The following is a 14,723-nucleotide window of genomic DNA, read 5'->3' as shown; positions in this document are numbered from 1 at the left end:
TATGATAAGGCTCAGCGTTACTATAACGCCTCCCTCCATCTGGCCTTCAATAAAGATATGAATTTATAATCCACACCATGCAAAATTCGGTGGTCAATTAATACTTAGTCAAATTCAAAACATGAAAAATTGATGTCACCTCAGCTTTAAAAGATAAAGAGACTATGCAAATCGCTAGGGGTGGATTTTTTTGCCAAATTGCCGTGCCAACCGAATTACCAACCGTGCCATACCGATTTTGTGCCAAATTTTTTGTGCCAATCGGTAATGGTACGGTATTGTACCGTACCGAAATTTCTTGGTACGGTATTGGTAATGGATATCATTACCACGGTATTACCTTACCGTACCGAACATATAATATAATATATAATTTATAAATTATATAATATATTATTATATAACACATATTTATAATATTCTAATAATTTGATATGATGAAAGAGGCTCAACCTTGGTTCAAGATTCCAAATAGGAAGAAGATTGCGGCCAATGTGTGGGATTTATATGTGTTGGAGAAGTCTAAGTTATTTGAAGCAATGCATAATCAAAAGGTAAGTATCACAACCGATACTTGGACATCGGTACAAAACATTAACTACATGGTAGTTACCGCTCACTTCATGGATAGTGAATGAAAGTTGCACAAACGGATCATAAATTTCATAAAGATCACGGGTCATAAGGGAGAAGACATTGGGAAAGTTCTAGAGGTGTGTTTGAACCAATGGAGGATAGAGAAGATCTTTAGCATGGGGGAAACTTCTATTTGTTTTGGTTCGTAACTTCTATTTGGATTGTAAGCTTAATTTTCATCATGAATCTTGATGCATCATTTGAATTATTGTGTGTGTGAATTGTAAATGATGAATAATAGATGAATTTAGGCTACAATGTATGAGATAAAGGTACAATAAAAAAGTTTTGCCCTTGAATTAGGTTAAAAAAGCAAAATCAAATTTTGTCCCAAAACAAAGTGGTAATTACCATTGCCATACCATGCCAACCGAACATTTGGCAATACCGAACTTCGGTATACCGAAAGTTTGGTATGGTAGTGGTAATAGATTTTACCAAACCGAAAGTTTGGTATGGTAATTGGTACGAGGGTTTTGGTACGGTAACCGTACCGAACCCACCCCTACAAATCGCCACAAAAGAAGGTACCTAGTGTGTTGCCCCTGGAGATTTTTTTTTATGTGTCAAGAACACGATCTAATACACTAAGTGTTATAATGAAATTGGTGGGATTTTTTTTTTCTTCAAATTTTTAACTAATTGTATTATTGTACTTGATGTGTTAAACTGTGTTCTTGACACACTGAAAGTTTTTTCATTCATTTGAGTTTAGATTCCTTTTTGCATCCATTAAAGTAATTTGAAATATTGTATAAAATAAGACATGCACAATAAGAAGGTATTAATGCATCCACCATTTTTGAGAGTGGGAGTTTGTAGTCTTGTAGATATCTATATATCCAGAGCCTTTAAGGAAGGGTTTTTTTTTTTTTTAAATGGAGATTAGTTGGGGGTCCAAACAATATTGAACTTTAACAATTTAAACTGTCTATTTTCAAGTTATACCTCATAAATCATTCTAACAAAATATTAGCCAAATCGGAAATATTTGACACATCTAAGTGAGTTCAAAGAAATTGACGAACACTATGGTTTAATAAACATTGAAATTTTATCGTGACAATTGAATGAGTAAATGATTTTTTATTGAACTGAATTTTTGTAAGGATGATATATGAATCGAGATTTACAACATAGACGGTTCGATATGAAGTGAGTCCCATAACTAATTCCTTTATTATTATTTTTCAAAAATGAGAGTCCCTCCCCATAAAGGGCCTATCTATATATCTATATACATATCTATGTATCTATATACATAAATACATATGTATCTATACTCATTTCCCAAAGACTCTGCAGAATTTTATCTGAAAGGAAGAGCTTCCTTAGGCAGACATGGCGAGTACTACTAGTGTGATTGATCATGAATTTCAGAATGAATTATGTGAAACTGGTTTCAATCCTCTCCAAAATGTGGAAGAAGGAGATGTAGACGATGACGGAAAATCGAAAAGAACTGGTATGTTCTTTTTAGTTTCTCTCTGCCATGTTTTTAACCACTTTTTCTCTATATACAGGCTTACATTCATCTTGTTTTTCAATATATCTCCTGTAATAAAATTGATCTCTTTTCTCCTTTAATAAATTTCTCTACCTTCTTTTTCTTTTCCTTCCAATATTTGGGCTGAGGAAGACTGGGTGGAAACTGGCAATTACATAAGAACTATCCAGAAGCAACAGTTCAGAAAGAAAAAAAAAAGTTTTGATGTCTAGATTATTGCATCGTTTTGCTGATAAAAAATAGCAAATTTTCCTGGTTTCTTCAGGAGAAAATTGCATTTATTTTAAATATTACACGAAGTATTAATTTAGAGTGGTGCTATTTACACATTTTTTTTTACCTTTTATACATTCCTCTTAATTTGTCATCGTCGGATGAAATAAATTGAAGAAGATGAAAAGACAAAAATTAACAGTGTGTGTGAAAAGTAAAAATGAGTGCCAGATATACGTAATTGGGTATGCAAAAAAAAAATATATTTCAAGTATGTCTTGAATAATTTTCTTAGAAAAAGGTGGTAAAAAAACCTTCAATAGAGTTTTTTTTATTTGGGTCAACTGAAATACAGCCATTTATGCATGTAACAAACTTTCTTTGGAAACTACTATTAATAATTTGGAAATTAATTAATGTAGTCAGATTCTGGCTTTGTTTGGGCTTTTTGTTTGAATTTAACAATTTGAAAATATATCCGCATATATATGCCGAAAAAAACAATTTGAAAAGCAAAATTAGACGACTCATTTTTAGAATAGGATGGAAATTTTCTCTGAATCTCCTTTGTGCAGACACTTTTCATCAACTAATACTGGGTTTTCATCAACTAATAGTCTAATACTGGTTGTTCATCAACTAATACTGGCTGTTTATACAAGATCCTGTTACTTAAATTCAAGGTTCTAAAAAACGCTAAGCGTTAGTTGGACGGCAGGTTGGCGCCTAGCGCCTAGGCGGCTAGGCGGAGTCGAGGTGGGCGTCTAGGCGGATTTAGGTAAATTTATTGTATATCTTGTAAATAAGTGCATATTGACACTTACAAAAAATTATACTTGTATGAAATTCATGGATAAGATAATAAAAGAAAAAAAGAATAATATATGTGATGTTAGGGTTTAAATACATACTAATGTAAGTGGTCTTAAAAGAAAAAAGAATAATAAAACAATAGAATTTTTAGGAAAACTAATGAAAAGGGCTTGAAAACTTTGAGTTTTAATGATAAAGACAAAATAAAGGGTAAAGTGAATAGTATCAGGATTGACTTTTTAGTGTAAAATGTGTTTTTTCGTTAAAGTAAACAGTATCGGGTGCTTTTCGTTAAAGTTCCCTAGATTTTTACCAGTTTATGTAGATGGTCTTAAAAGAAATAAAAGAATAAAAAATTGGTAAAGAGAGTTAATTGGGACTAGGACCCGTGCAATCAAAGAGATGACATGGTGGGACCATAACAAATTCACCCCACCGGTCAGTTTAAACTTTAAACTTTAAGTTAAAAATTAATATGCTGGTCCCCATCCCCATCCCCTTCATTTTCTTTCTCCCGACCTGCAACATCATTTTTCCAAATATATTTTCAGATCCCGGCGTCTTCTCATAAGCCCGCCTAGGCCCTCCTAGCTTCTGCCCAGCCCCGCTAGACCCGAATAGCTCCGCCTAGACCTATCTAATCCCACCTAGGCGTCCGCCCAATACATTTTTTGATTTTACGATCGATTAACAGTTAATCGGAGAGGTCGGTCACCGTCCAGCGCCTAGGCGCCGCCTAAGTCGATTTTTAGAACACTGCCTAAATTAGATTTTAATTTGGAGAAATTAGGTTCTCATCATTTCTTTTGCTATTCCATTGATTAAAATCCTATTCATTTTCAATTTTTTATCAAGGTCCTTGGGTATTAATAACATAATTAATTATTTCAATAATAAAATATTTTTTTTATTTTAAATATATTCATTTAATGTTAAAAATGTTACAATTAGTATATTTATATTAATGACTAAAATTTTTATCATATATATTTAGTTTTAGTTTGTACCCATTTTTAATTTGTAATTCTTTTTTAACTTGTACCAATTTTCTTTTCAGTTTTAATTTGTACCCATATATTAATTTCTTTTTGTGCCCATAGTTTTTAAAGTTTATCTGTATTTGTATTTTTTATTTTGCTAAATGTACCCATGCTAATTATATGTACCCAATCATGTAAAACTTTTTATTCTTAAAATATACTCATTCTTAAATATACCAATTTGTTATATGTAAAATGTACCCTTTTTTTTATATATAAAATCTATTCATTTTTTTTTCTAATCTATTTTAAAACATATATGGGTACATTCTTTTTTCTTTGATTTTAAAATGTATCCATGTCAAGTTTAATCAAAGAAATTTACTAATATTATTAAGCCTAATATCTTTTTTTTTTTTGTGATTTTGAAGAATGTACCCATGTTTTGATACAATAAAATTTTTGGTTAATTTTGATGAATGTACCCATGTCTATACACACACACACACAAAATAGTATATTTGTATTTTAATATTTTTAATCCCACAAATTCTAGTTTTTTTATTTAAAATCTCATTTATATAAACAACTAAAAATTCTAATTTTTAATTTAAAATATATAGTAACGTACATAGAAATAAATTATCATATTAATTTCAGAGACTTCGATCAAAAATTAAAAATCAACAAGATTTCAATAAAAGAATATTCATAACTAAGGATCGCATCCATACTCTCTCTTTTAATTTTTTAACATTTTTTCACATGCAACGAGGCACTCGACTTCTTTCTTCGTCAAAAGATATTAATCTTCTTTTTATGTGACATATATGCAGGGACAGTGTGGAGTGCGTGTGCACACATAATCACAACATCAATAGGTGCTGGAGTGCTCTCTTTGGCATGGGCAATGGCTCAACTTGGCTGGCTTGGTGGCATTTCCATTCTCTTGTTCTGCACAGTTGGTGCACTTTATGCTGCTACTCTCTTAGCAGATTGCTACAGATTCCCAGACCCAGTCACTGGCAAGAGAAATTACTCTTACATGGAGGCTGTCAAAGCCTATTTAGGTAAAATACTCATACGATTTGGAAACTCTCATGCAAATTTATGTTTGGAAAATGCTCTAGTCCACCGCCCCTACAATTCAAAGTGAATGAACTACCATTATTGCATCAGACAGAAATGGATACGTGGGTTGCTTACCATTCACTTTGAATAGTACGTATAGTAGTAAATTAGAGCATTTTCCGTTATTTTCCATGGTCAAATTTTTATTACTACTATATTTGTCTTTAATTTCTTCAACCTATTAGGTGGAACAATTTACAAGTTCTGTGGATGGATGATATATTTAAATCTTGCTACCATTGGAGTCGGCTTTACGATAACTACGGCAAAGAGCATGATGTAAGTTTTTTTCTTATTTGTTCTTTATTTGCAGACGAAAAATTGAGAAATTAATATCACTAGACTAATAACTAATTCGAATTTTTATGTGAATTTGAGTAATCAGAGCCATACAGAAATCGAATTGCCATCGCAAACATGGTAGTGATGACCCATGCAAGTTCTCCAACATTCCACATGTGATTGCATTTGGAATTGTAGAAATTCTCTTATCACAACTCCCAAATTTTCACAAGCTCTCTTGGCTCTCAAAGCTTGCAGCAATTATGTCTTTTGGGTATGCTTTTATCGGAATTGGACTTTCCATGTCAAAAATCATAGCAGGTAAGTTCTTTCCGTCCAAAAAACTATTGACAAAGTTATACGTATGTGGCACTACGTACTCACACAAAAAGTGGGCTCCATTGCATGCACGTTGGTTTCGCCTTAGCCCATCATTTGTGTCGGTAGTACCACATATTGACATGACGTTTGTATCTAAGAACTTCTTCAAACTAGGATAATGGTACGATCTAGAAATAATTTAAAATTTTGATTGGGCAGGGCATGGAGGAAAAACTTCTCTTGCAGGAGCGGACCTGCCTTTATCTGAAAAAATTTGGAGGATGTTTGCAGCAGCTGGAGATATTGCCTTTGCTTGCTCATATGCTCTAGTGCTTTTGGATGTCCAAGTGAGACATCCCAATTGTCAAGTCAATTAATTAGTTCTTTCTTTTCTCACTTATAAAAAATATACTGAGGCTTTTTCTATTTAGGTTTAGTTTTATACATTTTATTGCATTTTATTAATTTTCAGGACACTCTAAAGTCATCGCCACCAGAAAACAAAGTGATGAAGAAGGCTGTGTCAATAGGGGGTTTGGTTATGTTAATATTATTCACGATGTGTGGTACGTTGGGATATGCTGCATTTGGAGATAAAACCCCAGAAAACCTACTGGCTGGTTTTGGAGATGATGTAGCCTTCTGGCTTGTTGATATGGCTAATGTTTTCATTGTGGTGCATATAGTTGGTGCATATCAGGTACATATATATACCTTTTCCCTAAATTTATGCTTCTCAAGTGTGCTCAAACACGAAGACAACAATATCACGTCAGAAGATTTTGTTTTGCTAGATAGTCTAACACGTTAAGTTCTCGATAACTAACAATCTAAACTCACTACAAGAATACATTCCAATAGTTTAGTAGCATAAAATGAGGTGAGTAAAAGCGCTATCAGTGAGTAAAAGCTTTAGCCACCCTATCATCTTGTGCCAATTATGTTAGTGACTGTTGATGATGTTTTCTTAGTGATTATTGATTTAAATCTTGTTTAAATATGTCAAATTAACAATATAATGACATCATATGTCATATTATAAATATAACATGTTATGAGCTAAGTGAAATATTATATATCTAAATATGTTGTTCAAATTGACATTTTTATTAACATAACAAGTTAGATTGTCAACGTATAAACTTAAGGTCAGTGTTATTCTATTTGAGCAGGTACTTTGCCAACCGGTGTTTCGTATTATTGAACTATTGGCTAGAAGGAGGTGGCCGAAGTCCAAGTTCATAAATAGAGAGATCCCAATCAGACTAGGGAAGGTAAAGTTCAACATCAACATGTTTAGGCTGTCATGGAGGACAGCCTATGGGGTGTTGGTCTCGTTTCTTGCCATAGCTCTGCCATTCTTCTCCGACATGCTTGGCCTTCTTGGAGCCCTGGGCTACTGGCCACTCATAGTGTACATTCCGTTGGAGATGCACATTGTGCAGAACAAGATTGGGAAATGTACAATTAGATGGTTTGGGCTCCAATTGTTTAGTTTTTTGTGCTTGCTTCTTTCTTTGGCTGCAGCATCTGGTGCCATTCATGGTCTGTATAAGGGTCTCAAAGCCTACAAGGTCTTCCAATTTAAAGAGTGAAGTGAACCAAAAATTAGTATATGCTTCGATATCAGCATATAGCTATGTGTATTAGATAAAAGGATTTTGCTAAGAACATACACCTTGGACGAGTTGCAACTGACTTAAGTGTTGTTATTAGACATAATTTGAGAAGTTTACGTAAGAACAATCTCATTAGGCTCTTATACTATCCTATTAACTACTCCATTAACATGTTTGGTGTTCAAAAGAACAATTATTTTCTTAATTTTTACATGATGAAGTAGTCTAGTTACTAGATGGGAGACTTTTAATTATGCAGCCTTCATTTTCTACGTTCACATATGCTTTTTTTTTTTTTTTTTTCCCCGAAGGTATTCTGCTTTTTCTTCTCTCTTTTTAAGCATTTCAAACTTCTAAAAGTGGTATGTGGAAGCCCACTTAGGCACTTTAGACTAATCTAAATCTTTTTTGGAGCACAAAATTGGATGCATGTCTATGTGCCTATTATCAATGTTATCAAAAGCACCAACTATCAAAGTGCTCTAATAATCTAAAATCACAAGACGTGTGTGATAATAGATTCCAAATTAGGTTATATCATCACAATGACCATTTAGTCTAACAATACTGAGTAGATCTGCTTTGCTAGAGGGAGTGCTGAGTTCAAATTTTACAAATGATAATTGTTGATAAAAGAAAGTAGGAGCAAACAGAATAATTAGGATGACATTCTTCTGACATGCCATCTCAACTTTCAACTTAGTTATGAGCTCTCCTAATCTCTTAAAACGTGTTAGTTTACCTTTGGGTACATTCATGTTGGTTATTCTAATATTTTCAATTCTCCCCTAAAAAACATCAGCCTATGACAAAACAATGTTAGCAAGAAATTCAATGGGATGTTGTACACTGCAACCAAATATATGTAAAGTTAATATAGAAGGGAAACTTGTATATGATGCGGACGATGGTTTTTTTTTTTTTTTTTTTTTTTTGTCAATGGTAGAGAACATCCATTATGCGAAATCCAAACGGACAGATTACAACTACAAAGTCCTAAGAATCGGCATTCATAAAGAAGACGTTACTTATGCAAACAAAGCATGAGTAATAGTTATTCATTGCAACAATTACAAAATAGACATAAAAGAAAAATCATAAAAGGGTTTCGAGCTAGTTTGGTATTGCTATGCTTTGAAAAAAAAATGCTTCTGCTGTGCTGTGAGAATAAGCAGTTGTGAAATAAAGCAGCAGAATGTTTGGTAACTTTTTTGTAAAAGGACTTTTGGAAAAAAAACAATATTATAGTGTTTGGTAAACTTTTATGTAAAACAACTGTGACTGTGTGAAATGACCAAAAAGGGTATAATACAAGATGTGCCATTAATTTAATTTTCTTTAAAAATAAAGGTGAATTATTAAATATACTTTATTTTTAAAAGAAAAATATTTATAAACTTTAACTTAAATATTAATTAGTATGACAAACTACTTCAATTGAAATATTTTAGACTGAATAGCTAGGATTCATTAGTACAATATTGTTAATGTACTTGAAAGTAGTCTAATTAGAAGCATTCATCAAACTTGCCTCTATTCTATTTCTTAATGCTTATCTCTCATGTGATCATTCAACTTATGTAGTTATGAAGAGCCATTGTAGCAATGACAATCTTCACTTGCTTGTTGAACGGGTAATTAGGCATACCCCTTAAAATTGCCCATCTTTTCTTCCATACTCCAAAAGTTCGTTCAATGATGATCCTAAGAGAAGAATGCATGTGGTTGAATACCTCTTTATGACCCGTTGGTTCGGCACCCCTATGAAAATCCGGGAGATGATATTTTTCACCTTTATATGGTCCCAAACAACCTCTCATTTGTGGGTACCCCCGCATCTACCAAGTAATATTTTCCTGACAATTGAAAATTTTGTTTTGTATCGTAATAATTATACAAAGCAAGTAATTGAAGGATTTGACGAAGATGCCCCATTTTTTGCCATCGATACCAACTAGTGATTTGTGTGTGTGTGTATATTAAAGCAAGAACAGATGATATTGTAATATAACCAAGAAATCAAACTAATTTGAAATCAAACTATTTTGCTAAGGAAAGACACACCACTTGGAGAAATCAAACTAATTTGAAATCAAACAATTTCTTTATTATTACCACTATATAACTCATGTTTGAAACCCACTACTTTTACCTCTAGTCAATTAAATTGGTCCAGAAGGTGCCAATTTGACATCTGGAAGATAAACAATAACATTACTAAGGACAAGATCATCATGCTAAGCAGCTAAAGCCACAGTACCTCCCAAAGACCATATGTATGCGTGGACCTCCCAATGCTAAAATTTCACGATTTACCACTGCCCACAAACCATATGTATGCGTGGATCTCCCAGGCTCAAACCATAGACAATCATACTAGCAGAAAGTCTCAAGAAGTTTAACATTCAAGCCATTTGCACCCTCAAAAGAGGGTACGTAGATCTGTTACACTAAAGTCTAAACATTTTAGTATGCCTAGCTAGTAGACACAGATAGAATACATAATTGTAGTAAACGATATAGGCACAGACAGTACTCTGCATCATTTTTGGATGACAGTCTTTATTGTGGGACAATAAAAGACACCAAACACATAAATATCAGGAAATATATGGTCATAAGGAACCAAATCGATTAAGGGAACCAAATCTAACCAAATCGATTAAAGGAACCAAATCTAACCATATTTTTCTACAAATAAATAAAAATTAGACAAATAAAATTAGCAGAAATCCTGAAAAGAAGGAAAAAAATATATTAACCAGCCTAAACCAAAAATTGTGAACCAAAAACTCAAACCTAGTAGTAATTAAAAGAATAACATAAATGAAGACTTCAGCAAAAAAAAATATAAAACACGATAATAGATGGAGTGAGAGAGATAAGATACGAGCACTGACTTGGAGGTTGGAGTTTCAGAAGAGATTGCGGAGCTTGAAGAAGACGATGAAACGGCGTCCTAGAGGGGTGTGCTGAATCGCAAGAGACGAGGGAACGGCGCATGACCAATCAGAAGCAGAGTTCACAGATCAGAAACAGAGCAGAACTTTATCCTTTCTTATATTCCTAAACCCTAAGATATAAATCAGAAGCAGAGTTCACAAACCAATTCAAAGCAGTTCACAGAGCAATTGAGATAATGACAAACAAGAAATTAATCTAAAAAAAGTAATCAACAACTATAAAAATGTTTCCTCCAGACCTTCTAAAAAAATGAATAGAGAACTTGTAATGTTCTAACCCGAAAATTTTTATTTCGGAATTTACATTTAGTGGTATGCTAAAAATTAAACTCTTGTTTATTTTCTACTATTTATCACAATTGTTTTATTTAATTCTTAGATACTCACAAAATCTACAACCCAAATTTATTTACCAAAAACATAAGGTTAATTTTTAAATTAATCACCCAATTCCTCTTCTTAGACAAATTTCCAACAAAAGATTAATCTCGGTTATTTTTAAGGATGCATCTAACTCCCGTTAGATTGCCTACGTACCCTTAAACGGGATCAAGCCTTTTGTAGTTCACATTCATTGTTTTTTTTCCATCTCCGAGATATTCTAGTAACGAAAATATTCGACATTAGCTTTCATAATCGAATCACATCAAATGGGTACAAATTACGAATTTAAAATATCAAAATTTATATGAAAAGACAACGTCAGCCCATTGGCCACGCGCTGCCGTGGGTGGCGGTTTCCGGTGAACGAAAACTCCATTTTCCGAACAACTCTAAAAATTTCCAAATTTTACAGGCAAGTAGAGTTCAATGAGAGGAACAACTTTCATACTTGGGCCAAAATCCAATTTGACCGGGAAACACCTCAACTCGACCTCGATCCGCCGAAAACCCTAGAAATGGGTGGCTTCCAATCTCATAAAAAAAAAACCGAGTTAAATGGGTTTGATTTTGGGATAAACTCACCAGCGGGTTCGTGGGGGTACGACTCAAATTCCTTTATTTTTGAAGGTAGTACAGTCGACCACCACCATCAAACAACTCCTTTTGAGGTCTGGAACAAAGCCCAAACAACTTAGGGGCGTGATAAATAGTAGAAAATAAACAAGAGTTTAATTTTTGGCCTACCACTAAATGTAAATTCCGAAATAAAAAATTTCGGGTCAGGGCGTTACAGAAGTAATTAATTTTTCTTACTTCTCTTTCAATTTTTCTTGTTTCCTCCACAAACCCTAATTTTTTCCCAATTAATATTTTCCACAAACCATATCACCTTCCCCAATTAATTTTTTCCCAACCCTCCATCCCCAATTTTTTTTCCCGACACCCATACACTCATCCCTTTGTTCTTCCAACCCCTCTTTCACTCTCACTCGCCCATTCCCAAATTTAAAAATCCAAACAAATAAATAACGAAGTTTTAGACAAGATAAGCTTACCAGAGGAAGGACGCCGAGTCGAAGAACGCGACCTGGAGAACGAGAGAGATCCCTGGGATGAAGGATGGCTTCTTTCAGATCTAGTGTAGCAAATTGGATTCTGAAGGAGATTGGGGGGACATTGGGTCAAGAGGGTAAGTCGGGGTTCGAAAATGGTTGGAATCGAATAGTGTAGGAGTTTTACGAGGCAAGAGGTTCTGGCTTGAGCTGAGATTGAAGTTTTCTGGTTTTGCAAGGGTTTTGCGAGAAGGCGTGCTGAAAGTGTGAGGAAGGTAAGAGAAAGGAGGGCAATGTTGGCAAATTGAAAAATTCATTAATGAATTTACCGTTCACCCTTGTTTTTCAAAATAAGCTAGTTCTTTGAAGGTTTTTTGTTTTTTTTTCATCCAAAACTTTAAAATAAAGTTGGTTTGGAGTGTTTACCAAACACCATAAACTCTCCCAACTTTTTTTAAAAACATCTTAGTACCAAAACAATACTTCAACTTATAAAAAAAAAAGCTTAGGTGAGAGATGACCTGCCGTAACTGCCCAAAAACCAGAAGCAGCTGACAACACACACTGCTAATTCTCCACCACAAAATAATATTTGTTCACCCTCTACATTGTACCATATACAGATCTTCAAACTCCAAATAATAAACAAAACTAAACCACAAACAAAATATGTGCATCATTCCTTCTAGATGCATGGCCCATCAGTTTGTTCTTTACTCCACCAACTAGATAAGTTCGTCGTCCCTTCTAGATGCATGGCCCATCATGTTTCTCTAAAGCATATGCTAAAAATTCGACCGTTTTGCTTAAGTGATGCTCTATGGGTAGGGGACTTAGTTTTCTAAACCAACCGAAAATTACATATTCAGCCACCAAAAGTGCATATGTACATGCTCTATTTTCAAATCGTTTTCTATCTTTCTCCGACTTACCTAACCTATTCACCGTTTATTATGTTATACATAATTTACTTGATATACATTGTTGACTTATTTATTGTAAAAGGTCGGATTTCAGTTACTGTATCTCTTGAATGCTTAAAGCTTTTTGGTTTTTTTGTTGTATAACATTTACTAGATCTATATAGTTTCATTTTTCTTTCTTTTTAATCTATCATCCTTTTTTTGGTTCAAACTTTTAGTCTTGTTAAGTGATTGGTTCTTTGATTTTTCCACTCAATTGACTACTTGTTGAATGGCAACAGTCGTATAGGCGGCCGTGGCAATGAGTGTGTCCAAAAGTTGAGAGGTCTTTAATCTTTATGAAGTTCTTTTGAAAAAGGACATATTTTGACTATCATGCATATTGAGCTGGTTTGGTATTGATGTGCTTTGAAAAAAATATTACTTCTGCTATGCTGTGAGAATAAGCAGATGTGAAATAAAGTAGCTGAGTGTTTGGTAAATTTTTTTGTAAAAGTGCTTTTGGAAAAACAAGCAGTATTATAGTGTTTGATCAACTTTTATGTAAAACAGCTGTGACTGCGTGAAATGACCAAAAAAGATATAATACTAGATGTGCCATTAATTTAATTTTCTTAAGTCTTCCCCTTTTATTTTCTCCATTTGCATCGAGAAGTCTCTCCCACTACCCCACTACTGAACCAGACTAGGCTGGGTCACCGACAAATTCCACTCCCTTTATCGAAGACCACTACCGCAGCAACACCAACTGCAATCCCTCGAACACAATCCTTGCTATCTCGACAGAGATTTGGGAAAAGTCGCGGGAGAGTTCCCACTGAATGGTCTGCTGCATTTTTCACAAGTTTTAAATTGGGGCCACAGCAGCTTGCTGAAAATTATTCAAATGCTTCTATGCCCACCTTATTAGACAAGTGGGTATCCATAGATGAGTATCTTGAAGGGTACTTAGTCGAGAGGAGTAGTAGATACGGAAAGAAGATGAAGATGCTTGAACTAGGAATGCAGGATATAAGTACATATTTCAAGCTCTTCTTGTTACGTCTGTTCTGTTAATGTTCATGTTCTGTTCCAAAATTTCAAAAAAGCAAGTGTCCTAGACCAATTGTTTCTGCTATTGCAATCTGATATTGAGAAACAACTATGTGTTAGAGGCTTCATGTTGTACTGTATTGATCGGCCAGCTTCCTTTCACCAATGACGCCTTTACGGGACGCCTCGAGTAGGTCGACGCCGTCAATGTCCATGGCCATGGTGGAGCTCTGGTCTTCCATGTCGTTGAAGAAGTCCATTGTCTCCGGCCTCATCACTCTGAAACCTAGATTACCCAGGATCGTAGATCACCCACATTACCCAAAAATCCAAATCTTCCAATTCTACCTTCCAATCATTCAATTCAATATTCCAATTACCCAGAAATAGAGTTGAAAAAAAGGAAATTTACCTTTTTATTGATGAAGAGTGCTCGAACCAGATGAGAGGGAGAGATTGTGCTCGAACGGAGGGAGAGAGCTGGAGAAAGGGAGTGGGCAAGAGAGAACATTGAAAAGACGAGTGAGGGTAGGTTTGGGAATTTGGAAGTTTCATTTAATGAACATTATTCATCCGTGTTTTGGAGAAAATAAGCCGGTCTTTCAAAGCTCATTTTTGTTGCTTCATATTTTCAGCTTATTTTCATCCAAAACTGCAAAAATAAGATGTTTTTAAGTGTTTACCAAACCCCTTTTTGAGCTCAATTTTTTTTAATACCCACTTTTTATAAAAACACCTTAGTACCAAACCAGTACTTAGTCAATGACCAGACCATGATTATAAAAATTTAATGGGAAAATTAGCTAATTAAAAAAATTTAAGGAGGTAATCAATTAAAATTAAAATTTCGGGAGGGGGGGGAAGGGA

The 14,723-nt window shown here is 34.2% G+C and overlaps 1 protein-coding gene and 1 long non-coding RNA gene across 3 annotated transcripts; one reads left to right on the top strand and one right to left on the bottom strand.

The window, feature by feature from the left end:
• The first annotated feature begins 1,876 nt into the window (after positions 1-1,876).
• On the top strand, positions 1,877-7,645 carry LOC126632583 (amino acid permease 8-like). The gene is made up of 7 exons (XM_050303012.1): positions 1,877-2,101; positions 4,986-5,219; positions 5,466-5,559; positions 5,666-5,883; positions 6,103-6,230; positions 6,356-6,583; positions 7,056-7,645. Exons 1-7 carry the CDS (start codon positions 1,978-1,980, stop codon positions 7,476-7,478), a joined length of 1,449 nt encoding a protein of 482 aa, XP_050158969.1. The 5' UTR covers positions 1,877-1,977; the 3' UTR covers positions 7,479-7,645.
• Positions 7,646-8,917: 1,272 nt separating this feature from the next.
• On the bottom strand, positions 8,918-12,507 carry LOC126632595 (uncharacterized). 2 transcript variants are annotated; one of them, XR_007626772.1, is made up of 4 exons: positions 11,905-12,507; positions 11,432-11,519; positions 10,403-10,575; positions 8,918-9,358 (listed from the first exon to the last, which is right to left on the bottom strand). It is a non-coding gene; the product is annotated as an uncharacterized LOC126632595 (long non-coding RNA). The 2 variants fall into 2 exon arrangements; XR_007626771.1 differs by lacking the exon at positions 11,432-11,519 and having other exon boundaries at positions 11,905-12,505.
• Between the last annotated feature and the right edge of the window lie 2,216 nt (positions 12,508-14,723).

Source organism: Malus sylvestris, chromosome 8 (assembly GCF_916048215.2).
Source record: "Malus sylvestris chromosome 8, drMalSylv7.2, whole genome shotgun sequence".
Taxonomy (NCBI): Eukaryota; Viridiplantae; Streptophyta; class Magnoliopsida; order Rosales; family Rosaceae; genus Malus; species Malus sylvestris.
The sequence above is the reverse complement of the archived record's forward strand: the minus strand, read 5'-3'. Positions and strand labels throughout refer to the sequence as shown.

Excerpts from the sequence above, each read along its gene's own strand:
- LOC126632583 (XM_050303012.1), top strand. The coding sequence starts at position 1,978 with ATGGCGAGTACTACTAGTGTGATTGATCATGAATTTCAGAATGAATTA. Across the intron at positions 5,560-5,665 it reads ACTACGGCAAAGAGCATGAT|AGCCATACAGAAATCGAATT; the intron begins GTAAGTTTTTTT and ends TTGAGTAATCAG. Across the intron at positions 6,231-6,355 it reads TAGTGCTTTTGGATGTCCAA|GACACTCTAAAGTCATCGCC; the intron begins GTGAGACATCCC and ends ATTAATTTTCAG.